Source organism: Alternaria atra, assembly GCF_907166805.1.
Source record: "Alternaria atra isolate CS162 genome assembly, contig: 21, whole genome shotgun sequence".
In the NCBI taxonomy this organism is placed as follows: domain Eukaryota; kingdom Fungi; phylum Ascomycota; class Dothideomycetes; order Pleosporales; family Pleosporaceae; genus Alternaria; species Alternaria atra.
The window spans coordinates 6,146,824-6,173,431 of record NW_025091319.1 but is presented as its reverse complement, the minus strand read 5'-3'; the positions used below and the strand labels follow the sequence as shown (position 1 = coordinate 6,173,431).

At 51.1% G+C, this 26,608-nt stretch overlaps 8 protein-coding genes across 8 annotated transcripts; 4 read left to right on the top strand and 4 right to left on the bottom strand.

Moving 5' to 3' along the window:
• Positions 1–843: 843 nt before the first annotated feature.
• On the top strand, positions 844–1,803 carry ALTATR162_LOCUS2497 (uncharacterized protein; the record flags this gene model as incomplete). The annotated part of the gene is made up of 2 exons (XM_043310103.1): positions 844–1,621; positions 1,670–1,803. 2 exons carry the CDS (start codon positions 844–846, stop codon positions 1,801–1,803), a joined length of 912 nt encoding a protein of 303 aa, XP_043166038.1.
• A 205-nt stretch (positions 1,804–2,008) lies between these two features.
• ALTATR162_LOCUS2496 (uncharacterized protein) lies at positions 2,009–4,193 on the bottom strand (the record flags this gene model as incomplete). The annotated part of the gene is made up of 2 exons (XM_043310102.1): positions 2,009–3,313; positions 3,366–4,193. The coding sequence occupies 2 exons, from the start codon at positions 4,191–4,193 to the stop codon at positions 2,009–2,011; spliced, it is 2,133 nt and encodes a 710-aa protein (XP_043166037.1).
• A 682-nt stretch (positions 4,194–4,875) lies between these two features.
• On the top strand, positions 4,876–7,926 carry ALTATR162_LOCUS2495 (uncharacterized protein; the record flags this gene model as incomplete). The annotated part of the gene is made up of 1 exon (XM_043310101.1): positions 4,876–7,926. The coding sequence occupies one exon, from the start codon at positions 4,876–4,878 to the stop codon at positions 7,924–7,926; it is 3,051 nt and encodes a 1,016-aa protein (XP_043166036.1).
• Positions 7,927–8,080: 154 nt separating this feature from the next.
• On the bottom strand, positions 8,081–9,157 carry ALTATR162_LOCUS2494 (uncharacterized protein; the record flags this gene model as incomplete). The annotated part of the gene is made up of 1 exon (XM_043310100.1): positions 8,081–9,157. The coding sequence occupies one exon, from the start codon at positions 9,155–9,157 to the stop codon at positions 8,081–8,083; it is 1,077 nt and encodes a 358-aa protein (XP_043166035.1).
• Positions 9,158–9,516: 359 nt separating this feature from the next.
• Positions 9,517–10,134, top strand: ALTATR162_LOCUS2493 (uncharacterized protein; the record flags this gene model as incomplete). Its single annotated transcript, XM_043310099.1, has 4 exons — positions 9,517–9,565; positions 9,629–9,645; positions 9,710–9,821; positions 9,884–10,134. 4 exons carry the CDS (start codon positions 9,517–9,519, stop codon positions 10,132–10,134), a joined length of 429 nt encoding a protein of 142 aa, XP_043166034.1.
• Positions 10,135–10,725: 591 nt separating this feature from the next.
• Positions 10,726–13,140, bottom strand: ALTATR162_LOCUS2492 (uncharacterized protein; the record flags this gene model as incomplete). Its single annotated transcript, XM_043310098.1, has 6 exons — positions 10,726–10,893; positions 10,945–12,296; positions 12,344–12,624; positions 12,671–12,795; positions 12,853–12,979; positions 13,115–13,140. The coding sequence occupies 6 exons, from the start codon at positions 13,138–13,140 to the stop codon at positions 10,726–10,728; spliced, it is 2,079 nt and encodes a 692-aa protein (XP_043166033.1).
• A 405-nt stretch (positions 13,141–13,545) lies between these two features.
• ALTATR162_LOCUS2491 (uncharacterized protein) lies at positions 13,546–23,286 on the top strand (the record flags this gene model as incomplete). Its single annotated transcript, XM_043310097.1, has 3 exons — positions 13,546–13,548; positions 13,597–19,612; positions 20,945–23,286. 3 exons carry the CDS (start codon positions 13,546–13,548, stop codon positions 23,284–23,286), a joined length of 8,361 nt encoding a protein of 2,786 aa, XP_043166032.1.
• Positions 23,287–24,477: 1,191 nt separating this feature from the next.
• ALTATR162_LOCUS2490 (uncharacterized protein) lies at positions 24,478–26,283 on the bottom strand (the record flags this gene model as incomplete). The annotated part of the gene is made up of 4 exons (XM_043310096.1): positions 24,478–24,631; positions 24,703–25,769; positions 25,907–26,131; positions 26,191–26,283. 4 exons carry the CDS (start codon positions 26,281–26,283, stop codon positions 24,478–24,480), a joined length of 1,539 nt encoding a protein of 512 aa, XP_043166031.1.
• Positions 26,284–26,608: the final 325 nt, after the last annotated feature.

The following is a 26,608-nucleotide window of genomic DNA, read 5'->3' as shown; positions in this document are numbered from 1 at the left end:
GACATGTGCAGAATGATCATCGTGGACCTTTCTAATGGAAGAGAGCTGATATGGTTTTCATGATAAGAAATGAAGAAGTCGTGGATAGAGGGGAATAGTGATCACGAGCACTGGGCGCGCAATTTTCAGGCGCAGCGGCGAGGCAGTGCGTTAATGCGGACATGCTGCAGGCTTGAGATCTTGCCCAAGGCTGCCAATACCATTGGCGCAGCCATTTCAGCCTTCAGCGATGTGGCAGAGCGATCAGGCTGTGAGATTTGTTGGCCAGGACAGCCACGAGGGGAGTGGAGTGGGGCTGAGCTTGGTCCTTCACGCGAAGTCCTCCAGCTGAAATCAGCATTGCAACTGCTGTGACGCGACGTCCTGACACGGTTGGAGCACATGTCCGAACAACGTTTCTAGAACATAATGTACACATACCCTTGTACCGTTCGCATCGCGCAACTCACGGAGAAATTCTCTTCGGCAGGTACCGAAGGCTCAGCACGCCCCATCATCCGCTCAGGGTACGGGAAGCCGCATGCTACTGAAACGCCCAGCCTTTTATTGACAGTTTCTACGAAACAGACGTAGCAATTCTCTCCTTCAGCAGGGATTTTGCATTACGAGATGAGGATTTAGAGTAATCCCACTTCGGTTTGTAATGTCCGATCAGACCCACCGCTCCTGTGCCGCCTCAGGATCACGATCGTACATGCGTTGATACGAGTCGCGGATGTACGATTCTCATAGTATAATAAGTATGGGTTACATTTTCTTGGTAAAAGAGAATATCAATCACCTACATTCGTTTTTGTTTTGCTTTCCACATCATCTTCATCGTCACTCGTTTAGAAAATCACCATGGTGAACTTCAATTCCATTGTTGCATTTTCGACTTTCGGTCTGGGTGTGCTGGCACACCCAACCATCAAACACATTGACAGACGCTTTTGCTCTCTCGAGGAGCGCAGTGTCTTCGCCCGCGCTGAGGACCTCACTTCTCGCGCAACTATCCCCAAAGCGACAACATGGAACCCGCCTTCTAGCATGGTGACCGGTCTGGACCAAGTCTGGAAGCAAACCATGAAGGAGAACCCGCAGGGTCTCCAGGACAAGAACTGGATCACCGATCAGCTCATTGCCAACAACGGAAGCCTCAATTATTGTGTTCGCTGGAACCACTCTGGCAAAAGCACCGCGACTGCGCGTGCTTCAACTGTCAAAGCTCTGCAGCGCTCGATGCAGAAGTGGTTCGACGTACTTGTAGGATTCGAAGGCTTCCCGCTTACCAAACTCAATGTCGACGTTGTCGGCTACGCTGTCAAGAACAAGAACCTAATCGAAGGTGACACTACCGGTCTCGATATCTACACCACAGCTGATGGCGATGGTGTACCCGAATGCGACCCCCGGTGCTACCGCGCTATTCATCTTGATGGCGATTTGAGCCAATGCCCCGGTGGTGAGGCTAGCCGCTACGATATCAGCCTCTGGCTCGACGAGAGTCTCGAGGGCCAAATGGGTGGTTATGGATACAACTGGGGACAGGAAATTGGTCCAGACTACTTCCTCAACAACATCAACGAGGACAACATTCACATCTTGCTTCACGAGATGGGCCATGGCTTTGGTCTTCTAGGTATGACACGTACTTTTTTCTTGATGATTGGTGCTAACGTTGAATCAGACTTCTACGACTGGGTACCTCAGGGCCAGACCAACTTCATTATGATGGCTGGTAGCGCGATGGAAATTACCGAGTTCGATGCTTGGATGCTGAGGGACTGGTGGAGGAAGTTGAAGGCCGAGCGCAACTGGTAGGCTATCACGCGTATGGCAATATTCATAACTCATGCATACATACGGTCGTAAGCCTATGCTTCGTTATAATTGTTTTGAGGTCTGGTATCTTTAGAGGAGGGGGTTGGTACGTTTCCTTGTACATATGTTCTTAGCTCGATATATCACACATGCTTTTAAGCATTGCACTATGGCGAACGTCGAAAAAAAGGAGCGAGCCGGATGATCAGACTAGATTGAGTTTCCCGATCCGCGCCGACCCTTGGGTGAAAGCCTCACCATCCATCAACCCGTAAACGAAGCAATCGCCTATTAACTGAGATCCGTTCTCCACAGACGCACCGATATAAGTAGAAGCGTCTCCATTCTCAAATGCGGCAACTGGTCCATCTCCACGGACTATGAACGGAACTCTGCTACCCATGAACACATATACCCTATCGCCTTCGACGGTCGTTTTTGGACCGATGCCCATGTACCCAGCACTCGTAAGAAAGAAGCGGCGGGAAGCTGTCGCAGTCTTGAGAGCGTGATGGATGCCAGATATGCCTTCGTTGAGGTCACGCTGTGAGAATGATGCTGTACGAGAGAACGTGTCTCGCGAGATGCATCGAGCCCACATACTCCACGCCCTGAAAGCTTCATAATCATCTTTTGTAGCTCGACGGTAACAAGCCTCCATCCCACGTGCATTCGGAACAGTATTCGTACGTATTAGGTCTCCAGTGAGTGTTCGCCAGAAGACATCCTCACAAAGCTCGCCAGTAGGATACCTTATATCTGCTTGCTCAAGACGCTTAGTGAGTAATTTCCAGGTCCGAATCACGGCACATGTATCGCTGATCTGTGTGTGTCGACTAACCTCGCCGATAGTAGAAACACGGTCGATATAGACAGCTTCGACCTCAAGTGCCTGATTCACTGGGTGGTAACCAACTGAGCCTTCATGGGTGCCGCTTGCGTTGTACATATGTAATGAGCCAACTCTTTCTACTTCCGTCGAGAGGCATGGCAGCGACCAGTCCATGACCCAGGAAGGAAGGCCTGCAAGCCTTTTACGATTTAGGACAGCTTCAAGATCTCCCGCGAGAACTGAGAGTGATCCTGCTCTTTGTAGGTTGCTCCATGTAGTTTGCGTAAACGTTACCGCAGCATCATTGCTGTAATCGGGAATCAACGCTGGTAGATTTTGCCAATCCGTAGTCAGCCCGAGAAGCGCGAAGACCTTATCTCGTTCGTCAGTCGCTTGTAGGGGTCGGAACTTCCACAGTAGATCCAGCAACGTCGCGTTGTTTAAGTTACTGTAGTGACAGCGTCTTGTCTCCTCGATTCGAAGCACGAAATCGCTGAACTGATCCAAGATGCCTTGCTCATGTCGCGTGCCAGCTAAGTCCAAACACAACCTGTGACGATGTTGGACATAGTTAATAGCGGCACTAGCGAACATCGACCAGGGTGCTGAAAGCATGCCGTAGTGTACTGTGGCGTTTTTAGAGAGCACAGTTTCTTGGATGACCCAAATGCGCTGCCACTGCCATTTTTATCGTTAGTTTGTGCCATAGGACAATACAAGAGAGATGCACCCAAGCCCTACTCATCAATTTCTCAAGACCTTTCCATACTCTAAGAGACCTAGACCCATGCCAACGAGCGTTTGTGGCTATTAACCCATGCCTCTTGGGGTACTCTATTCGTTCAGATATCGTGGCGTTGTAGCGATCCAGTAATTTGAGCAGAGGACGCTTGTTGCCTTCGGCAAAGTCCTGGATTAAACAAAACGCACCGAAGATATCTGGCCCTGTATGTGTCGCTGAGGAGCCTTCAAATGCGATCATCGGCGCTGTTGTGCATGAACGCTCGAAATCGAGCATGTATTCGTACCTTAGGTGGTTGTCTCTTGAATCACCCTTCCATGCTATTTGAGAAGCATAGCCCCGTAGAAAGCGGGAGCCAACATCTTCACCAAGCGCTGGCTCGCCAAGCCATATGATCGTCTCAAGACTGTTCCTGTATATTTCACCCATCATGCCAACTTGTTGAGTGCGCTCCGAGAGATTTCTCTGGTTAATACACAACGCATCGGCCCAGAGCTGTATCGCATGGTCTGGCCGTCGAAGTTTGCGCAGAGCCGTGGCAAGGTTCTCGGTAATAGAAAGAAGTTTCCCGTTGCATGTTATTAAAACTCGACGAGCGACGCCTTCAAGACCCCAGTTGTAGGAAATAGTGATATACTGGCCTCGAGCCTGCTCTATGGAGGTTGCCCGAAGTTCTGCGCGAATATTGTCCTCCCAGGCACCAGGCTGAAGGTGCAGGAGCCGAATCGTACACGACTTGACATCGAGCGGTGCGTAAACATCGCTGGCAGTCTTCCTGGTGCGTCTATGGAGCTTTGACACGATGCGTTGGGCCATGGTCGTAAATGGAGTATGGACGGCTGTCATTCAGCTGACAATGCCGCATGATTGCTGTTCGTGATCGCTTGACTCAGCCACTGAGACAGCGGGGGCCTGAAATCGCGACAATGGCACCTCTTGACACCCAGAGCTGACGGTCACAGCCCCAGAATTTCGTGATATTAGTAAGCCTCTACTCCTCGGAACATTGTTGATCAGCAGTACTTTATGTTCGATGAACGATGAGGCGACAAGGTTAGTGTTTATTGGGTGTCAGTCATGACGCCACTTACGCACGATCCCCAACGTCGCATTTCTCATCGCTTGCAGTGCCCAGGATCGACGCGTCTTCACTACTCGCAAGAGGGCGCATCCAACGGCTAACTTGTTTAACTGTCTTGTTCTAAAAGACTCTCTCCTACTTGATGAGGACTGAATGAATCTGTACTACAAAAATGGTGGACAACGGGACTAGCGTCCGCGAAACAAGCTTATGACGCGTTATCGGGATTGCTAGCCCGTGCTTAGCGGTGTAGAAAAAGGTAAGAAATGACGAACGGGTGGCACCCCACGGCAGTCTCTAGTGCCGGTTATATGACTGATCAGCATGCCTTTGTAACTTGCTTTAAGGCCGGCGTGCCTTGAACGCGTTGGGAATTGCTCCGTTACCAGGACTTTACTCTTCTCTTGATAGCAGGACATGCAATCGATGAACTTCCGTCGAGCTACACTCGCGCTTTTAGCTTCAGCGCGCCTGGTTCTGGGCTCCACCAGCAGCGAGCATGACCAGTTCAAGGACGTAACGTGGGATGACCAGAACTGGGTTATAGCGACACATGCTCTGGATCGAGGCCACTATCAATCGCGCTTGACGCTTGCAAATGGTTACTTTGGCATCAATGTGGCATCCGCAGGACCTTTTTTCGAAGTCGACGAGCCAGTAGACGGCGACGTCATAAGCGGGTGGCCATTGTTCAGCAGACGACAGACTTTTTCGACGATCGCAGGCTTCTGGAATAGCCAACCACGAACGAACGGATCGAACTACCCTTGGCTATATCAATATGGGTGGGAGAGCTTTACTGCGGGTATTCCACACTCGAGTGGTTTGGTCGTTGAAGCCAACGGCGAATTTCTGAACGCGTCAGTCAACCCCGACCACATTTCGGATTTCGTATCAAGTCTGGATGTAAAGGCTGGGATTGCGAGCTGGCGATACAACTGGAAGCCGGGCGGTTCCGGAGATGGGACCGTCGATGTGGACTATCAAATGTTCGTGCACAAGCTTTACGTCAACAAAGCAGCAGTCAGGCTAAGGCTCACGGCGACGCGCGATCTGAACGTGACGGTGTACGATGTCCTAGACGGTGATTGTGCTGTTCGCTCCGACTTTGTTGACAAGAAGTTTGAAGAAGACAGCCCTACCATTTGGTCTGCTGTCAGCCCGGGAAATATTACCGACGTCAAGGCTTACGTATATTCGACATTGAGTGGTAGTGACTGGGTCGATCTTACTTCTCGCAGCGAAGTAGCGGAGGGTGTGTTTGGTGGTGGTAATGGTTCAACCATTGCGCAATCTCTACCGGTTGAGTTGCTCGCCTTCCGTCCGACCGAAATCACAAAATTCATTGGGGTCGCATCGACAGATGCTTTTCCGGATCCACAGAGTGTAGCCCGCAATGCTTCGCTATCCGGTGCTGAAGAGGGCTACTATAAGCTGGTGCATTCCCACATTGAAGAGTGGGAATCTATCCTGACACCAGACTCGGTCGACGATTACCACCTACCCAATGGATCTCTTCCCGAAGATGCAAACGTGCAAGAATTGCACATTATGGCACGAACCAACCCGTTCTACCTGTTGTCAAACATGATTGGGCCTAACGCTGTAGCCGCAGCCGGTAACAACACCAAGCTCGACATCTACAGTATACCCGTATGTGGTCTGGGATCGGACTGCTATGGCGGTATGATCTTCTGGGATGCAGACGTATGGATGGCACCAGGAGTACAAGTGTCGCATCCGCAGCATGCTCAAAACGTCATAAAGTATCGCGTAGAGCACTTCGACCAAGCGCAACGCAATGTCGAAACTGCATACCAATCAAGCAAGAACCAAACAGGCAGATTTACGCCTGGAGGAGCTGTATATCCATGGACGAGTGGACGCTTCGGCAACTGCACCGGAACTGGTGCTTGCTTCGACTATGAATACCATCTCAATGGCGACATCAGCCTTGCCCTCAATAATCATTTGATCATTACTGGAGACGCGGAATACTTCAACGACACCTTACTACCCATTTCTAATGCTATTGCGCATTTCTTTGGCCAGTTGCTGGATTTCAACGAGACCTCTGGCGCATACGAGCTGTGGAATGCTACCGATCCGGATGAGTATGCCAATCAGGTCAACAATATCGGCTTCACTACCGCACTCATGCAACGTCATTTCCTTGAGACGAATGAGTTCAACAGTTGGTTTGGGCGCAGCCCAAACGCTAGTTGGGCAGACAAGGCGTCTAAAATGCGACTCCCGATCAACGAGAATGCCGGTATCATTGTTGAATATACTGGCATGAACGGGTCAGTAGCCGTCAAGCAAGCCGATGTAGTCTTAGTAGACGACCTGCTTCATTATCCCAACCCATACAGTTTGGCCAATCTGGACTACTACGCGGCCAAGCAGTCTCTTGACGGTCCCGCAATGACCTACTCTTCATTTGCTGTCGTTGCAAATGAAGTATCGCCGTCTGGATGCTCGAGCTTCACATATGATGTATACTCGTCTTCACCGTACGTCCGCGCACCGTGGTATCAGTATTCTGAACAGCTCATCGATAATGTCGAGGAGAATGGAGGAACGCATCCCGCCTTCCCTTTTTTGACTGGCATGGGTGGAACCAACCGTGTCGCCATCTTCGGATACCTTGGCCTGGGTCTGTACTACGACAGATTGGACATCGACCCCTCGCTGCCGCCGCAAATACCGTATCTGAACTACCGCACCTTTTACTGGATGGGCCATGGTATCAATGCTACCTCTAACTCAACGCATACAACGTTGGCACGTCTACCTCGAGAGAATTACACTCTTCCCTCAGCAAACACGACCTACTTTGACAAGCCCATCCCTGTGACGATCGGCACCCGCAGCGCACGCGATAATGTGACATACGAGCTCGGAGATGAACCACTCGTAGTCCGCAACCGACCGATGGGCGAAGTACTCACTGTCGGTGGCAACATCCTCCAATGCAAGGCTCTCCTTCCACCACCTCAGGGTAACAAGCCCGGTCAATTCCCAATCGCGGCTATCGATGGCGCCGCAAGCACAAAATGGCAGCCTGAACTTGCCAACATCACCAGCTACCTTACTGTGGACCTCGGTGAATCATCTTTCTACCCCGTCAACAAGATAGTCATGGACTGGGGCAACCAGCCGCCGTCACACTTCGAGGTATACTTCTCTAACAACACTCTGCCACCATTTGAAAGCCGGTCTGGGTCAGAACTTGGCGAGGACGTCAGGAATGTTACAGCAGGAGAGGTGGAGATCAGTGCGCCTTGGGATCCGGTTACAGCGTATGAAATCAAGACGTACATTGGCAATCAGACGAATGTTAGTCTTGCGCAGAGTGTTTGGAGTGGGCGTTATGCGCATTTGGGTATTAGGGGTAATTTGTTTGCTGAGAATACTACGGATGGCGGGACGGTCGCGGAGTGGAATTTAGTTAGAGAAGGGTATTGAGCAATAGAGCGTGATGTTTGATGGCATACTGCGTCAGGATGTAGGATAGACTATGTTCTTTACTCTCGTAGATCTAGAAGGTACTCTGACGATATACATCTGTTTGACCATACCTGACGCCTTGAAGATTCCTCTGCGCGTGGTACGTGATTGGTTATTTGGTAACCACGAAGCTGGTACAGAACCCAGCTCCGATCATCTTAACCTCCCCTGGTATATGGATCTCGTTCCAGAAACCGCTGACCATGTCATTTTTCACCTCAGTCACGATGCTAGAGAGATCGCCGCAGTTTCCATGCTTACCCCAACCCCATGATATCAATCTGCCTTCCTTCGTTACAGCAAGTATGTGGTCTGACCCGACAGCAATCTTATCTAGAAGTGGCAAGTTGGGCGGTAGTAGTTTCCACATGTTCTCCTTGCCCCACGCGGTAAGAGTTCCATCGTCGAACAGCACGAAGATTGCGTGCCATGTGGCTCCAACGTCTTTCCAGTTTTTGACGAGGCTAGGCATATTTGAGATGATGTTAAACTTGTCTTTCCCAAGTAATTGATGCTGGCCTTCGGCTGGGTCGCCAACTAAATATGTAAAGTCTTTCCCGCACACAACTTTCTTCGGTGTAAATGGTATGCCCTCGATCTTGGTAGGCGTTGTGACTTTGCCAGACGGCGCGTCCCCAAGCTGGCCGAGACGCGCCTTTCCCCAACCATAGACTGAACCACCTTGCATAACGGCGACATAATGCCAAACCCCCGCTGCGAAATCAATCACTCTTCCTGGAAGTAAAAGCCGTGTTGAATTTCCGTCGCACTCGCCTAGCTCACCCCATTGGTTGGAGCCTTGGATTTTGACCCAACTCTCTGAAGCATCAAGTCTGGGCTCAATGAAAGCCGAAGACTCGCACGTAGCGGCTGCAAAGCTGTATCCAAGGCTCAAAGGTTGGAAAAGGTCAAATCGAGATGCTGATTCTGCCTTACCCAACTGGCTTTTGCGGTTATCGCCAACCCCGTAGACGACACGGCTTGTAGTGAGAAGTAGCGTATGGTTGTCGCCACCTCTGATCGTTTTCAGTTCGTCGAGAGGTAGGGGGCAGCCATCAGGAGTAGGATTAGGATTTCGAGTTGGGGTGTTGACTATTTCCGCTGCCGGTATTCCCAGTTGACCTTCTCCATTACTTCCAAAGACGTATAGTTGGAGAGGCGACTCTGGAGTAGGTACAGGGCGCTGCATTCGATGCTTACTTTGTTGTAGTCTTAAACAGACTTGATAAGAAAATTAAACGTGTAAATATATGTCTTAGGTGCCTACAATAGTATACGATATTTTACGCTTCTTAACTGTGTACTAATGTAAACTGCAGGGTAGTAGAAGATTTATCGTACATGTTTAGTTTCTTTCTCACATGGGGTGCAGGTGCCTTTGGGCTGCGCTAGCTAGGACAAGACGCTAATCGCTTACAGGGATCGCGGGGCGCACGGACGCCCACTGAATATTCGATGCCGGCGTTGACGAACTTCACCTCCACGACGACAGCAAAACCGACCACGCCCACCCGTACTAACCGCACGCACATCCCACAGTCGCCCAACATGGCCTCCCAGAGCGTGCAATGCTTCGGCAAGAAGAAGACCGCGACTGGTACGAATAGACCACCGCCAAAACAATCAAGAGAATGAGGAAGGCTAACAATATCGCCAACAGCTGTCGCCCACTGCAAGGTATACACGCAATGCCACGAATCGAGCGCGCAATCGAACATCATACTTACGAAGAAATGTATAGGCCGGAAAGGGTCTCGTCAAGGTTAACGGAAAGCCTCTTTCCCTTGTCCAGCCCGAGATTCTGCGATTCAAGGTTTACGAGCCCATCCTGATCCTCGGTGTTGACAAGTTCGGTACGCACACGACATTCGAATCTGTACGCGAAGGGGAATAGGAATACTAACAATATGAGCAGCTGATGTCGACATCCGCGTCCGCGTCTCCGGTGGTGGTCACACCTCGCAAGTCTACGCCATCCGCCAAGCCATTGCCAAATCCATCATCGCCTACTACCAGAAGTACGTTGACGAGCACTCGAAGAACCAGCTCAAGCAGGCCCTGATCCAGTACGACCGCACACTGCTCGTTGCCGACAACAGGCGGTGCGAGCCCAAGAAGTTCGGTGGTCCAGGTGCGCGCGCCAGGTACCAGAAGTCTTACCGTTAAGCGGTACATTGGCTTGCTGGTGGTGGACGAGGAGAAAGATGGAGGGTGTATGGGGAGCATGGAGCGGTGTTCATCCTGGGCTTTTTCATGGGGTCTTCTACTGTCTACTATCAACTCCTCAAGGATGAGGTTACGTGACATGGCGCGCAACGGCTGCCTGATACGATCCCGCGTGTGACGATAAAAATGAATACATCGGTTGCAAGAACATGGACAAAGGCATACGCAGTGTGGATGAGCGTGAGAGCCCCAATGAAGGCGTAGGAATAACTGAATGCCAACCCAATCTGCTCCATGGCAAGTATCCGTACGTCCGAAGTGATGCAGGCAGAGAATTGTGAGGTTCGACTAGTGCAGTGGCATAGCAAAGTTGCGAACATTGCTCACGTGTGTATTCACTACACGGATAGAAACCGAGTCACACAGTTGTCCGATGAAGAGAACAATGGACTCTATTAACGGTCTAACACTTCCATGTCCAACACCAGCGCTTCCATGCATTAACACAAAGATATCCCTAGTTTACCGCCCCAACTAAGAGAGGTCAAGGCTGTTGTTGGTATAGCCGTAAATCTTGAGAGGCGAAGGTTGCTAACCATCGCTGCCGCTGCTCCTAAACGCTGCGCACAGTGCCGCATACTGATGTGTGAGATCGAGGACGTGTTGTGGCAGTGAGGTACCCTGGATGATGCTGCGGATCTTGACGGCACCTTCTTCCTCGATGAGTTTACGGATGGTGTAAAGGAGGGATGGTGAGAACTATGTTCTGTTAGTACTTCTGCTCTCGTAAATTGGATGGTGGGGACTCACCTCAGAATACCATCGGTACTGCCAAGTGACCAGTCTGATCAATGCAGCCGTAACATCCCTAACCTGTTTCCTCTCCTCGCCCAACTTCAGCACACCCCTCATGGCTTTTGGTGAGAACTTGATCTGCAGACAGTTCTCATACGCTTCCACTGCCTCTTCTGTGTGATGCAGTCTCTCAGCAAGTTCACCCAGAATCTCCCACTCTTCACTGCTCTTCTTGTATAGAAGTTGCTGCTGTCTGTACTGTGCCATCTCGGTCCGCCATATCGTATATACGCGGAGATCCTCGTACAAGACCATGAAGAGGTTGTCGAGCCAGCGTTCGCAGAGACGCTTGTTCTGAAAGTGTGTGTAGTTTGGTTGCGAGGGGTCGCCGTTGTTTGCGGCGTCGTGTGCGTGAGCATCTTCGCTGCCGGCTTTTACAACTTCGGAGGCGACAGTATGACCGGGCTTCTCAAGGTCGTGAACTGCTTCGGCGGCCGCGGAGGACGATTCGCCATTGACGTTGGATTCATCTACGGAGGAGCGTTCCTCGACTTCGCCATGTTCGCCATTTGCTTGTTGGGCGTGGGTGTTCGGAGAAGGGGAGCGGAGCGCTGTTGTGCTGGCGCTGCGAGAATGCGGTTGCTGTGCAGTCTTTTCGTGACGATATTCTTCTTCCATGACGAAGACCTGACTTCGTATCTTGAGTAATTGATCCCATCCGATCTTCTTTGTGATTTCAGTCAGTAGAATATAGGCCTTCAAGAAAGTACCCTTGAAGCCTGCAGCGTGTAATTTCCGCAGGGTTGGATGCACAAGCTCCATATCGTCGATGTTGGAATCCTCAATCTCGTCGCACATGGCTTCTGGCATGACTGGGAGAAAGACTCTCTGTGGCTCTGGCATGCGGGGCGCGTCCTTGTCCTGGTAGGTAAACATGGGACATGAGTTTAGGGTGAGCAGCGCCATATCCCACTGTTCGAGGCTGACGTATATCTCTGCTAAGCGTGCCCACGTGCCAAACTCACTAGGCGCAGACACAACGCTCCTCTTAGCAATCTCAAGTGCCAGATCACCACGGCCCTTCTTGTTGCAGAATTCGGCTTGGCAGTCGAGTAGGGAGTAGTCCATGGGCAGTTCCTGGATCGCCTCGTGTAGTAGCTGGACTGCCTGCACTTCTTCATCTGCTTCGATGTATACTCGCGCCAGCAGGGACGAGATCTCCGGGTCGCGAGTTCGTAGTTTCTCGAACAGGTTGATACCTGAGGTATATCTGCCGGTGGTGTGGATGTAGTCGAGTAGACCTGTAGTCAAGTGATTCGAGACGAGGTTGGGGACCTGGATCTCAGGGTCGGATCCTAATTGCCAACCTAGACTGTATTAGTGGACATAGTACCACATCGACGATAGGTTTTACCGTTGAAGAACAGACGCTCTGCCGCATCCAGAAACTTGTGCTCGCTCTCGGTACTTGTGATGGGGTTGAATCTCCGCACACCAACAATCTTCTTGATCGTATCGCCGGAACCATCGTCGGCGTAGGAGTATGCGCGCAGCACGCTGCACAGGTAGGTTTCGAGCCACAGCTCGTCGGTGGCTACTCGCTTGTCGCCGCGCTCGTCGATGCAGTAGCTCTCTACTGTACCAGGAATATAGACCTGCACGCGCATGTCCAGGCGTGAGAAGGCGTTGTAGCAGCTGCTCGGTCAGCGATTGCCTGCGCCGGAAGTGGACATCACCCTACCAGTACAGCCCCGAGACAACTTTATTTTGCTTGTCATGAGCAGAGTATGTGAGAGTATTGATATAAGCTGCCAAGCTGGCAGACGAAGAAGCGTCTACGCCAGATACGTGGTGGTAAACGCCAATCTAATCACATGTCAAACCGGGCTCGTGGGCTACCGTACGGTCGAAGGTACTACGGACCTGTTTTGTCGCATTCTTGATGGGCTGCTTTATGAGGTGGACTAGATCTGGCGGGCCCAACTCTCGCAGTGTTTGCAGAGATTCTGAGCGCGCCTCGATAGCCGAGTGTAGCTCGTCCTCGTAGATTCTGGGATAATGTCAGAAGGACTGTACAGGCACAATGCGCTATGGCAACGTGTGGTGATATGAGGACAGTGAGAAAGTAGCGGATATGCGCATATGTAAAACATGTATAGATTGGAAACTAGTAGGATGCGCGTACTCAGGAACAGCTGGCGAAGTGACCATAGTCTCAATTGGCGCCTCGGAAGCGGGGGGACGATCGCGGTGGAAAGGATGCTATGGCGGGGTGGGTGCTGACAGAGGGGCCCGATGCACAACGTCAAAGCCTGGCGGATGTTTGTCAGGGTTTCGGTGTCCTTGTCGAAGCATGGAGGGCAGGCACGGTAGCTCCATCGCGGAGGACCGCAGCTGCCAAGACGGGTCATCCCTGCTCTCCATCATTCACTGTCGCGTCGCGTCACACCGAGGCCGCAAGACGTGTCATAGCACCCGACAGTCGCATAACGCTTTCTCTATTCATTGTATCGTCGCGCTTCCTATGATTGCCTGCTGCCCAGGGTCTGCACTACCAATGCTGTAAATCCTGTTTCATCCGCCTGTAGGCCTTTCACGACTTCCTACACCCGCAACATGGTAAGTACACCCCCGGTGTATTCCACCACGCTCGCTAACATGTCGCAGTCGAAAGCTTCTACATGGCATCCCTACAATGTCGAACTGCCCGAGGAGACTGCCGAAGAGGAGGTCGATGACACCCAGGAGATCCAGATCGAAGAGGCCTTGAAGCTTTACCAAACCGCCCTCAAATACCATTCCGAAGGCCCTCCGTCCTTTGACAAGACCGCCGCAGCTTACAAAGCTCTCTTCGAATCAGAAATATTCAAGTACGCCGAATCTCTCTCCGAATATCAGCGACATGAGGTGTTTGGTGAGGACCTGGTGTTCGATACCATTTTGGAGGATGACTACGAGGCAGGACCCGTCCAGTCGACAGGCGCCGCCGACAGCGCTCCCAACACATTACAGCAGATACTACATCTTTCCTACAAGAACCATGGTCAGTTTCTACTCGAAGCTATGCAGCATTGGATTACCACAAGTGGTGCGGCACCTCCGATGGAGGCATGGAACAACACACGTGGCGCTCTGAACTACTTCGCCGAGGCCCTGGATAAAGAAGATACCGACCTTGATCTCTGGCTGCGCGCAGCATCTGTCGCAGCTATGCTAGGCAGCAAGCGCCTTACTCGATACTGTCTGGAGGCAGTTTTAGATGGCAATGACGAACAATGGGAGAACTTATTGCGGCTCCCTGGGCTAGAAGAAGGCTTTGCCGGACAACAACTGCGTGAGCTTGTGGAGCGTCTGGAGGACAATGTCTCTCTATGTCAGGCGCCAATATCCTCCATCAAACGCAAGAAGCTGTCCGAGACGCTGAAGAGGCGTCTAAATCCTTTTCCATTCGCGCCTCTCCCAGCCGACGTCGCCCTTGCCGAAAACCTACACAACATCAAGGTGGCTCCAGAGAGTGTGACCCTGACCCCGACCAAGTGGGACTGGGCAGGAGTAGGTGAAATCATCGTACGGCAATTCCAGGCCGAGCAACAGGCAATGACACCCAATGTGCCTTCTGGTTCCAACATAGTCTTCAGCATACCGCCTGACAGCGAAACTCCTGAGCGCATCGAGCCCGAACCCACCGCGCCTGTGCAGGAAGCCATATTGCCTGCACCGGAACCAACACCATCACCACAGGTCGAGGAACCCGTAACTACAATCGCGGACGCGGAAACTGTTACAGAAAAGGACGGCGAAGATACCATAATGGAAGAGCAGGATGTCGAAAGCGAAGTCAAGAATGAGGAAGCCGCGCCTGTCGGCCCTTCTAATGTTGCACCAGTTCCATCGCGCAAGCGATCCACAGACTCTGCCGGTCTACCTGAAACTGCAGAGGGAGGAAGATCGCGCAGTAAACGCATTCGGGGTCGGGAGAGCTTGATTGAGCCAACCACTGGCGGAGCAGCCCAAGAGGCCAGCAAGCAGCTTGATGCGCTACTCGAACCATATACGTACACGGACCAATGTCGTTATGAGATTCTCAAGGACATGTATGCGCGACTTGGTGTTGAGGGCATCAAAGACCCTGATGAGCTACGAAAGCTCGTCACAGCGCTACCCAACGCAACTGCTACAGATCCCATCGATAAAGTCGCTTGCGATTTCTTCACGGGGCTACGAAGTGGGCATGTCAAAACTGCTCAAATCCTTCTCAGTTCCGAGTCATTCGATCTTCTCGGAGCAACTAGGGAACACGGGCTGAATGCGTTCCTCGGTTTTTCTAAATCAGGTTCAAGTCAAGCCTCTAGTAAGCCTGTGTTAGGTAGTGAGGGGCTGAATGCGTTTGCTAGGTCTGTCAACAACGGTTGGCTCCCAATCCAAGACGTCGCATTCGGTTGGATTGAGTCTCTCTTTACCCCAGGATTTTGTTCACAGCCAGGAATGCAGCCAAGTGATCAGTCAAGCTATCTGCAGTTCAGATGGGCTGAGGATCTCAAGCGCAACGTTGTACAAGTCATTGTCCACATTGATGAGTACATATACGAGCGTATGCTTGAGCGCGTCGACATCCTTAATCGACGAATGCTGAACGCTACACATCAGTCCCAAGTGTACGAGCTTTCCGACTTTGACATTTCGCAGATAGAGATAGTGGAGACGTTGTTCGAGCTGCACCTTGACATTTACTCTCTTATCAAGCATCCGCAAAGTGTAATAGATACCAGAACACAGGTCCTCCAAAGCGACCGGCTGGAGCGATGGTCTTTACTTGCGCGAGAGGTCTTACAACTACGATCTGACTGTCGGCCAAATCAGGGCGTCGATGACCTAGCTCTGCGCCACATCTGGACGACGGTATTCCAAATGAGTGTTAATGACGAGGTATTACCGGAACATGTTTTGTCTGCCATGGCAGAGTTGAAGGATATGTTCGAGCCTTTAGGTGATCATACGATTCAATTACAGAACAATGCTGTCATGCCGGAACTGTCAGTCGCCGCTATTGAGCAAGAACTCGTGCGCATCAGCATGAAGGACTTCTTCCTCAAGGTTTTCGATCAAGAGGAGCAGGATCCAGTTACGATTATAGAAAGCCTGGAGCCGATTTTGGAGCTCACAAACGTAAGTGAGCCTAACACACCTCCAAAGCCAGATGGAGCCGAACATGAAAGCATTGATACACCCGGCTCGCCTACCATAAGTACCATTTCCGAGCAGCAACTTGATCAGTCGTCGCCCGTTTTGGAGATGCGCAAGTTTCTCGATTCTGCGAACGTCAACGTCCGGCTCTCCCTTTGGAACAGGTTACGTGTCGCCTATGAGGCTATCGATTACCCTTCTAAGGTCTTATCGTGCTTTCTCCGGAGTATTGAGGCCCTTGTGGTGGACCTCAGGTCCTCGAACTTCCAAGAACTCTCTTTACTAGACCGTCAACACAAGCTCCTAACCCGATACCGGGTCATCGACGACATGGTCGTCAAAATCATTCACATCATTCGAGATGACGAAGCCCCATTCGCATGCCTTTCATATGAGCATGTCCAGTCCTCTATGTCAGCTATCGCAGCACTGTTACAGATCATGTCAGCGGCAGATATGCTCCGAGACCTGATTCGCGTCAACCATATTCCTATGCCCAGAGTCGAATCACAGCCAAATTCAGCATTTGTCAACATGATGTCACGGCTCGACGACATTCACCTACGACTCTGGATATTGCAGTACCACCTGCTCAAAGACGGCATGTCTCAAGATCCGGAAGCCTTCCCTACTCCGTCTGACGATCTGTTCGAATACATCCGCCATGTGCACCATGCCACAGGTGTGCGCAGCTTCTGTCATCTTTCGGGTCGTCAATTCTTGAGGCTTGCGAAGGATGAGTTACTGCGCTTGGACGATATCACCGACGGCCCGAGTCATGCCACTGAGCTCTGCCAGGTACTCAACGATTTGTACGGACTCAAGTTGTTCGTTGATCCTCTAGAGTGTCAGAACTTCCAGACTACAACAGACGTCCTCGACAAGAAGACTGCCTTTAGCATATTGTCTTTCACGATGTCGCAAGCTGCAAAGGTCGATCTCAAGGATCTACCTAAGACCGAACTCAAAGGTACCATAGAGAAGGTACATGCTGCTCTTGGCCGACCTAAGCAGAACGAGGACATCACCTTCAACCGCAAAGTCATATCCACCTACTTTAAATCGCCTGTCAATCCGGTAGCACTTTTCGGATGCCTGAAAGGTGTGGGTTCACTCGCCACGAAGCACATTCCTTCCGAGGAAGCAGTGGCCGCATCGAAGGGTTGGTACTATATGATGGGGAACATCGCGCTGAGCAAGTTTCGATCACAGAAACGTGTGACCCAAGGACCAACAGAAGACCTCAACTACGCCCAAGCATTCTTCGTGCAGGATCTGGAGCATTCCATCGAACGTTGGGAGACGTGGTATCGTCTTGCCCAGGCCAACGACACGCAGCTGGAAGAAGCTGTATCTTGGAATGCGGACAAGATGAACAGCAGCAGCGCTGAAGTGGTTAATTTCCAACGTGCTGCAATCAATTGTTACATCATGGCTGTGGCATGCGCTACTCGCGAAGCTGATGTTGCGCCGGGTACTCAAAGCAAGATCGCACAGATGTACACCGAGTTCGGGAACCGTATGTATGCATCGTCCAGGGAGCCATTCGGGATGGAAGCATTCCAGATTCGCGAGAGTGAGAAACGATTCTGCAATCTACAAACGAACGCGACCCTATACAAGGAGGTTGTTTTTGTTCCATTGCATGCCTACACCGCTTGGAAGTTCGCAAGTACTCTCTACAAAAGAGCTATTAAAGGAAACCCGAACAAGTGGTGGAATCACTTCATGCTTGGAAAGTGTGGGTGGAAGATGTGGTCGGCCAACGACAGCGCAATGCAATATGCGAAGTCCATAGGTGCACCACTGGTCCCTCAGCGCGGGCCCACTTGGGAGTCAGTCGTCGACGCCTTCGTCAGCGCCATCGAAACACTGCCAGGAAAGAAGGGCCGCAGCGGTGAGCCGGTCCTTGAGCCACATTACAAGCTTGTATCCATCACGCACAAGCTATACCAGCGGGGGGCCATCAACTACGAAAAAGGGCCCGAGATCCTTGCAAATACTTCCTACGCACAGAATATCAAAGCTCCAGAGAGCGAAGGCGATTGGCAGCGATACGTACTCGCAGTTTTGAAGTCACTGCGTGCCGCCGACAAGTCAAGTTGGCATCATCGCATCATATCCCGTGTCGCTCATACCATTTACGATAACGGTAGAGATCCGGTATCGGCTAATGAGGCTAAACATGAGCTCACCCAGCAGATGTTCACCAAAACCATGGCTGTCCAGGTTTGGAAACCTGAGAACGAGCGACCCGGTCGGCATTTTGTCTACACTACTCGCTATACCAAATTTTTTACTGAACTTCTGGATCTCACTGGAGACAAGACAAACTTCGAGGCTCTTGCTAAGCGTGTACGACGGAAACAGACCGACTTCTTCGAGCACCAGAAGCTGTGGCAGGACTTGTGTCTACGTTATATCAAGATGCTGCGAAAGATTGGCAGCGTACCTGAAGGTCAAGAAGACTCCGCTTTCAAGTCTGTCAATCATGATGAGTTCAACACATTGGCTCTTCGCTTGGAAGCGTGGTGTCAAAATCCAGACACACAGCACCCTGTGCTGGATGTTCTCCGTGATGCCATCGAGCTCAAGCGCTTGAACAACGGCATGATGAAGCCCCTTCTCATTGACGATCTGATCGGCGATGCATACGCAATGCTATACACCTTGATCGGGCCTACGCTACCTCCATTACAATCGGAACAGCAACCACAGCAACCTATGCAGCCTACTCAAGCTCACCCATCACCTTTCGCCGTGAATGTACCTTCTACAGGCGCTGTACCTATATCTTCGTTGATGCAGGTCCAGGTCGACGGCGCTGTGGAAGGAAGCTCCAGTACGCCGTTCAGCATGTATCACCCCAATCAGCTGCAGCCACAGCATCCTCCATCAATGCCGCAGATGCCATCGCAGCCCGAGCAGCCCGCAAAATCAAGAGCGAAGGCTGTGGGGCGTAGAGAGATCGCTCGTCGGGCCGAAGCGTGTGTCCAAAAGATTGCCGGTATGGCTCCTCAGCCAACATCGATGCCAATCCGATCGCCTGCACCTGGTGATGCTACACTTCCCTCCATCGTTGGACAAGCGGCATCACCTGAAATCGCTGCACAGCCGGCTCCGGGACCGAGCACATCCACAGAACATCTACAGCCCTCATTCGACAAAAGTGGTACGGCTACTGCAGCTGGCAGTATGAATAATGATGAGCCCGAGCGCAGTGCACCCGCCTCTATCCACGATGACGCCGATGACGAGAGTGAGCTTAGCGAACTCGACGAGGACGAGGTTGAGGAGATTCATCAGGAAGTTCAGAACGACAATCTGCGTCGATCGGTATCCATTGCTGCGAAACCTCTCTTCCCCAACCTGGCTGCCAACCGAGCCAGCCCTGCAGAAAAGAGGAACGAGACGATCTCAGAAGGTGGTGACGCGGATACTATACACGTCATTGTACGTGGTGCTAGGAAGAAGGACGAAGATGAGATGGATGTTGATAGTGTAAAGAAGTAAGGCGTTCATGGGTATGGTTCAGCGGCGTGTAAGAAGCTCTTGTTTGTTTGTATCTTTGTACTACTATATAGACTTGGTCCATGACGTTTCTTCGGCATGCTCGTAAGCAGGGCGCATTATGGGTAACTCGGCAACTGGGCTTTCTAGATACCCATCATATAGGGCTGTGTGTGTAACTCATCCACTACACTTTCTTTTTTCATCGCAAGAATCCTGCAGGAACCGATTGCTTCATGTCATGCTTGAGACATAACTACGTATGCTTTGGCACCACATACTGGGTCTACTTTGACCTCGAGGGGCACGAATAGCAAGTCGTCCTTTGAGTCGTACAAGAGATGGAATGTCGACTGTTACAAAGGGTGTATGTGCGACTCGCTTCCAGGTGTAAAAATTGCTCAACGGTAGTGTAAGCAAACGTTCGTGGTCCGAGGCATGGTGAGCATGACAGTTTTTGCTAAGACGACTAGATCATATAGCGCACAGGGAGGAGGCCTGCGAATCTTCTGCTCAGCAGTTTTGAACAACGTTCTTACAAGTATACATATGAGACAGGTGAAAAGTACAGTGATTACCTGTTAAAGCTCCTCACACTACAATGACCCGGCCTGGAAGCAAAAAGAGAGTGCATGATAGGCCTGACTTCACGCGATCTAGGTGATAGTACAGGCAAAAAAAAGAATGTCGCAATTTATTGGCGGTACTGGGAACTGTAGACATGTTAGAGATGTCTCAGGACCGTCAATATGTGGTAGAACGTACTCGAACCCAGGCTGGCGCGGATCTGGATCGGGACACTAAGTGTCCGCCAGCCACAACGCGACGTCATACCACTAGACCATACCACCGTAGTGATTTGTTTTGATGGAGAATCTCAGAAATTATAATACCATATAGTTCGTGCAAATAGGACAGCCGCACTCAACACTCGCTCTTTCAAGCTTCTTTTCACCATGTGCTCTAGACCTTACACACTGCAGAATTTTGTACGCGGGTGCGGGGTTATGAGGGTCTGTGCTCCACACTAATGGTGGGGCTGGTTTTCTGGTCGCGTCCGACGCGCTCGTTCTTTACCCAATCGGTCACCACAAAGCAGCACGCCTGATAACTCGAGACATCCATGGGTATGTACTAAGATCTTCTACACGTGAGGCTGCGTGTCATTTGACTACAGCGTCTTTAGCGTGCTAGTAGTCTGGTCAGCATCTGATTGCTGGACCTTTACATGATGAAAGCTAGTTCCGACAGAGCTAGTGTTGCATTTGACGACCTTGCTTACATCTTTAATGTGACTGGACAGCACTGACACTCGCATTAGACCACTCATCACCCCGGCAGTCGCGTGGAAAGCAACGCAAGTCATACCGCGTGGAGGAAGAATATTCGTTTCTTGATGAGGATGAGGACGGCTCTGCGCCCTCAGGCACGCAAACACCGGCTTTCCCTGGGGGTGATGACGACGATGGCGACGATTTCATGCCAGACGCCCAGGAGGAGGAGCCTGAGTATGAAGAAGACGAGGTAGCAGAAGAGGATGATGATATATCGGAGGAAGAGGAAGATGACGATTCCGATGAAGATTCTGCAGGGCCTCCAAGACGCAATGCGCGTGGACTGAAGGCCGTCCGCGCAGCACCAACCACCCCAGCAATTCGACGCAACAAGAAACTCACAGACCATATCCCGTCACCCATAACGTTTGCTAAAGGGAGCGGTGTCAAAGTGCGTACTGTTGATGCCGACACCCAATTACGGACGCGTGGCATTCCCGATTTCGACAAGATTGGTGGCCATGAGCCGCGGTTGAAAAACTTGTTCGGTCCTGATGCCCAGCATCTCAAGCCTGTCCTGGCTTCACGTGACTACTGGTTCCCACAAGAGACTTTTCCTATTCGAAGTTTTGCCAAGGTCAGGACTGATGATGCTGAGGTTGGCAGCTTGAGAAGGAGCTTCTTCGAAGTCAGCGGTACTAGAGAGAAAGAGAACGAAGTGTTGACGACCTGGTATACTGACTCTGGGAAGTCTTCTTTCGCGACAGCGCAGAGGACGAAGACCTTGAGTGCAGATGAGGCCAGAGAGTATATACAAACCCCAGGACCGGAAACGGTAAACGTATTAGCTGGACCTGTGAGCACTCCGCAAGTCGACACACTGGCAAAGAGCTCGTACATGAACATTGCAAAACCTTTCCCAGCAACTCGAGATAGACGCGGTTGGCTTTTCAATCTCGGCTCCCGGATACAAGATGCTCAATGGGCGACCAACGAAGACAGCAATACCCAATATCTCGCCGTTGCTGTCGAGCAGAAACCTACCAGCGGCGACCAGCCCAAGCCGATGGAGCAGCCAAAAGCACCAGCGTTCAATGCTACTGAACCATTCCCTGCATCGATTCAGATCTGGGCGTTTGAAGCTGTTGAAGCAGGCGAATTGGATGCATCGAAAGAGCCTAGACTTGAGCTCGTCATCTGTACAGACTGGGGTGCGCCGAAACAACTTAGATGGTGCCCTATCGCTGTGACAGACAAGACTCGAAAATCGGACTACCATGAAAAAATACACATAGGCATGCTTGCGGGCCTCTGGTCGGATGGACGAGTGCGTGTACTAGATGTATCTGCACCGATTCCCAAACATGACCTACACACTCCTACCTATCTTCACTTTACGCGCGCAGCATTCGAGGTGTCATTCCCTCAAACAGTACCTTCATGCTTACATTGGCTGTCGGGAACCACGCTTGCAGTTGCGACAGCGGCAGGCACTGTCGGTATATGGTCCTTAATCCGCCCAGGCACACTCACAGCGTCCGACTCCAATAATCACAGCCCGAGGCCCTGGTTTTATCAGCAACTAGCTGACACATACATTCTCACGATATCTTCCGGATGGCCATCTAATCCGCAATTCTTGTCTATTAGTACCGCGGATGGATTTGCGCGCCTCATCGACATACGAAGCCCGACTGCTGATACTGTTGTTTCGATACGTGGTCGGACACTGTGTCTAGCGCAAGCCTGGCATGAGCATACACAGTCTTTCGTCATGCCAGACGAACACTACATCCTAAGACACACCCCCATACGTCGCTATTACCATAACTTGTACAGCATGCGACTAGAAAACAGCATCACCCGTGTCGCAACAAGCCCGATACACCCCGGCGTACTTGTTGGCGGGACCGATGGAGATGTTCAGACAAGCAACCCGATCATGCGTATCACAAACTATAAGATCATGCCATGGCAACAGAAGTGGTTTGTCCACGAGTGGAGGGGCCCGATGGAGCGGATGCTGGTCAAGCCTACTGATGGAGATGTCGCAATGTCCGAAGGAGGACCAGTTGAGCAGCCGAGTGACGACTCCACACCGGTGTCGCAAGCTGGGGAATCAGCTCATGAACCTAAGAAGGTACCTCAAGAGATACTTTCCCAGCCTCTGGTTCGCATCACCGAAGGATACAAAGCCGGTCAAACAGGCATTGCGCACAGCACTGCAGCGACAAGGAAGGGCAACCCGGAAGTCGGAAGGTCCATCAGTATCTTTGAAGAGCAGACCGCCATTACGGCACTTGCTTGGAATCCAAATTTGAGGTTCGGCACATGGGCTGTTGCGGGTATGGGATCTGGACTGTTACGCGTGGAGGATGTTGGCATCTAAGTGAGCAGTTGGTTACTCCTACAGTGTCGGAAGGTCAAGGAGTGACAAACGCGGTCGTGGGTAATAGAACAAAGCCATTCTGCGAACTCGAAAGAACAGTGCGGACTCTTCGATGCAATGCACTGTTTGGTTATCTCCGTACAGAACAGCAAAATGAACGCTCATCAGCACCCTCATATCCAAAAGTTACTATCTTCAACCATTGCCTCCTACGCCAAAACACTGACATCATGGTTAAACTAGGTAGTCTCCCAACCTTCACTTATAGAACACCTTTAAGAGCACCACGGGTCACCACCGCCTTAGCGACAAGCACATATCATGACAAAAGAACCCTCACGCGTTCAACATCTCGAAATATCATCGACCGCCGTAAATGGGAGGCGCAAAACCCACCTCCATACTGGCCAAAGCACCTAAAATGGCCCGACGACATATGCAAAGCGCTTCTCTACAGCAGCAAGGTACAGCGAAGGAAGAAAAGCGTACATGGCACGACTAGGAAACCTCCTGCTCGTCTACTAACCCCTTTACCTCTCTGTCACGGCGTCAACTGCCCGTGTCCAAAGAAGAAATCTAGTAACCCAAAGGACCTTTGCACATGTACGGCGACACCGTATGCGAGTCTGCATGACCCAGATTGGTTCAAACGTCATGTTCAACTCGTTCAGACAAGGGGCCGCGGTATCGGTGCTTTCGCTGTTACGCGCCTCTCTATCGGTACCGTCATTGGCGAGTACGTTGGTGAACTCATACCCGCCTTCCCTGGCCCTGCTTCGATAGAAGAACATGAGTATTTATTCAACCTCGAGACTGAGAAAGGCGTCATCGGATTCGTGGATGGGCTGAGGGTTGGTAGTTGGACAAGGTTTTTCAATCATTCTTGTAGTGCTAATGTTGAGTTTGTGAATTGGAGAGTAGGGCAGGAAGCAAGGTTCTTTGTTGTGGTGGTGAAGGACATTAGGGTAGGGGAAGAGATTTTGGTAGATTACGGGAGTGATTATTGGGATAGTAAGAGGGATATGGGGGTTTTGTGGATGTGGGGAAGTGGAGTGTAAGTATTCTGGGAAGGGGAGGGAGTGAAAAGACGTGATGCGAGAAACCCGAAATCTAACAAGGCTGAGTATAGTGAGGAATTTTGTAATGCATAATCTCATGAGACTTTCAAAAATAACCATGTTACTACTTCTCCTAGTTGACAGCCTTCAACTTGCAAATTAGAGGCTTCTTCTCCCAGAGAACGTATGTTGCTTGATCGCTCCAGTCGTTGCTCTCAGGGCAGAGTTCGATATCGAAGTTATACAAGGTCTTTGCAACGATAAGGCGCATCTCATGATATGCCATGCTACACCAATAGTTAGCTTACTGTCGACAAGAATGCGCACCAAAAGACAACAAGGGAAGTTGCGAACGTACTTCTTGCCGAGACAATCTCTGGAACCAACGGAGAATGGCTGAAGACACTGTTTCTCATCGCCGTCAAACTCGCTGTCGCCTAGCCATCTTTGTGGAAGGAACTCCATTGGCCTTTTAAAGTTCTTCTCATGTGTATACATCGCGTGTTGAGGGATGCTAAGAACGGCGCCAGGTGGTATGAATTGGCCCACGACAGTGCTGCCATCCTGCGGTGTGAGGCGCGGAAGTCCGAGTGGAACTGGTGGATAAAGACGGAAAGCTTCCTTGATGCAAGCTGCCAGGTACGGCAATGCAGCGAGCTGCTCCATGGTCATATCGGCGTCGCTGGCAAACGCGCTACGGATCTCCTCGTTTAACTTCTTCATGCAGTCCGGGTTGCGCAGGAGCAAGTATGTTAACCCTGATATAAGAGTAGCCGTTGTTTCCGTTCCAGCGATCATGAATAAGGAGGAGTTCGCGTCCATCTCTCCCCTGGTCAAGCCTCGTCCCTCTTTTTGGCCCAGTACCAGATCCCAAAGATCAACGCCTTCGGTATCTCGACCCTTCTCAAGTCGTTTTGTGACACGCGTTACGGAGTGGTTGAAGTGGTCCATTCGCTTCTTGTTTATAGACTCAGGTACGTATCTCTTGAATGTCCGCCACAGCCATGGATACGCCATCATGACGCTAAAGTAGGATCCCATCTTGAGGCCTGCAAAGATTTTGCTGACCCACGGATCGTAATCGGCTTGATCAAGCATATGCAGCGGTTCCCCAAAGGTCAGATCACCCATGACATCGAATGTGCAAAAGTTATAGAGACGAACCATATCCAGCTTCTCGTTTGGGTTGTTTTCGACGGTTTGTCGTAACCGGGTGACGAGTTTGTCTACATATTTGACGAAAAGTGGTTCCTGTTGCTTAAGCGCGCGATCCGAAAACGCGGGCGTGAAGATCTTGCGTTGGCGGCTATGGTCTTGGTCGCGAGCGACGATGATACTGATCGCGCCGTTAGGCGATGTACCATACTTCAACCAGTCCTTGTTAGGGACAGATCCTGCAGTGCCTTTGGTGCCGTGACCGTAGATCTGAAAAGCAATTAGTCGGTGTTCAAGACTACGTCTGCCTTGCAAGAAAAGCCAACCAAGCACCTTCTAATGCAGCTCAAACGTGGAACGCCGACTATGCATTCAGTAAAATATACCCCAAGAACTGTGACACTTACATCTTTCCAAGCATTCGGATCTGTGAAACTGAGCTCGTCGTGATTAATTCGGACGACGTGCCCATACTTTCGGTGTAAGTCTCGCAAGAGCGTGTCCCTCGAGCCCTTCAAAGTTGCAATATGGTATGGGATGCGCGTTGCCGCGTTCAGTTTGGGCCCTGGAAAGTGCCTGAGGGGGTGGAAGTATATGCGGTAGATGGCTCTAGCAATGAAGCGGAGAAGCAGCTATTGCACTTTAGCAACTGTCTTTTTGGTGGATTTTGGTGGTGTAGTGCAGTACTTACTACACCAAACAAGGCGCCAAAGATTTGCGATGCCGAGGTGATGTTCAAGAATTTCGCGAGTCCTGTAGGACTCCCTGTCGATGTTGAAGACATGATGCTTAGACTTCAGCCACTATGAGATGGTTCAACGCAGGGCACAAGCAAGCTTTAAGTATAGACGAACTACAAGCTATACCGTTTACCGCACTAAACGGAGCGGATTAGGTTGACGCGTTTCATGCGGCGAGGGGTCGCTTGCCAGCTCGCCTAGGACCGTTGACGTCGGTAGCCAGGGTCAAGTGATCCGCGGGAGTAGTTCTATGTTGCACCTAATGCGGTATTTGTCGCGCTTTCTTCATTTGATAGGAGATTTTCACCCCCGATAATCGACCGGTTAAAAGGATCATCAAGCTTGGCCTGAACCCACTCTGTCGGGGGG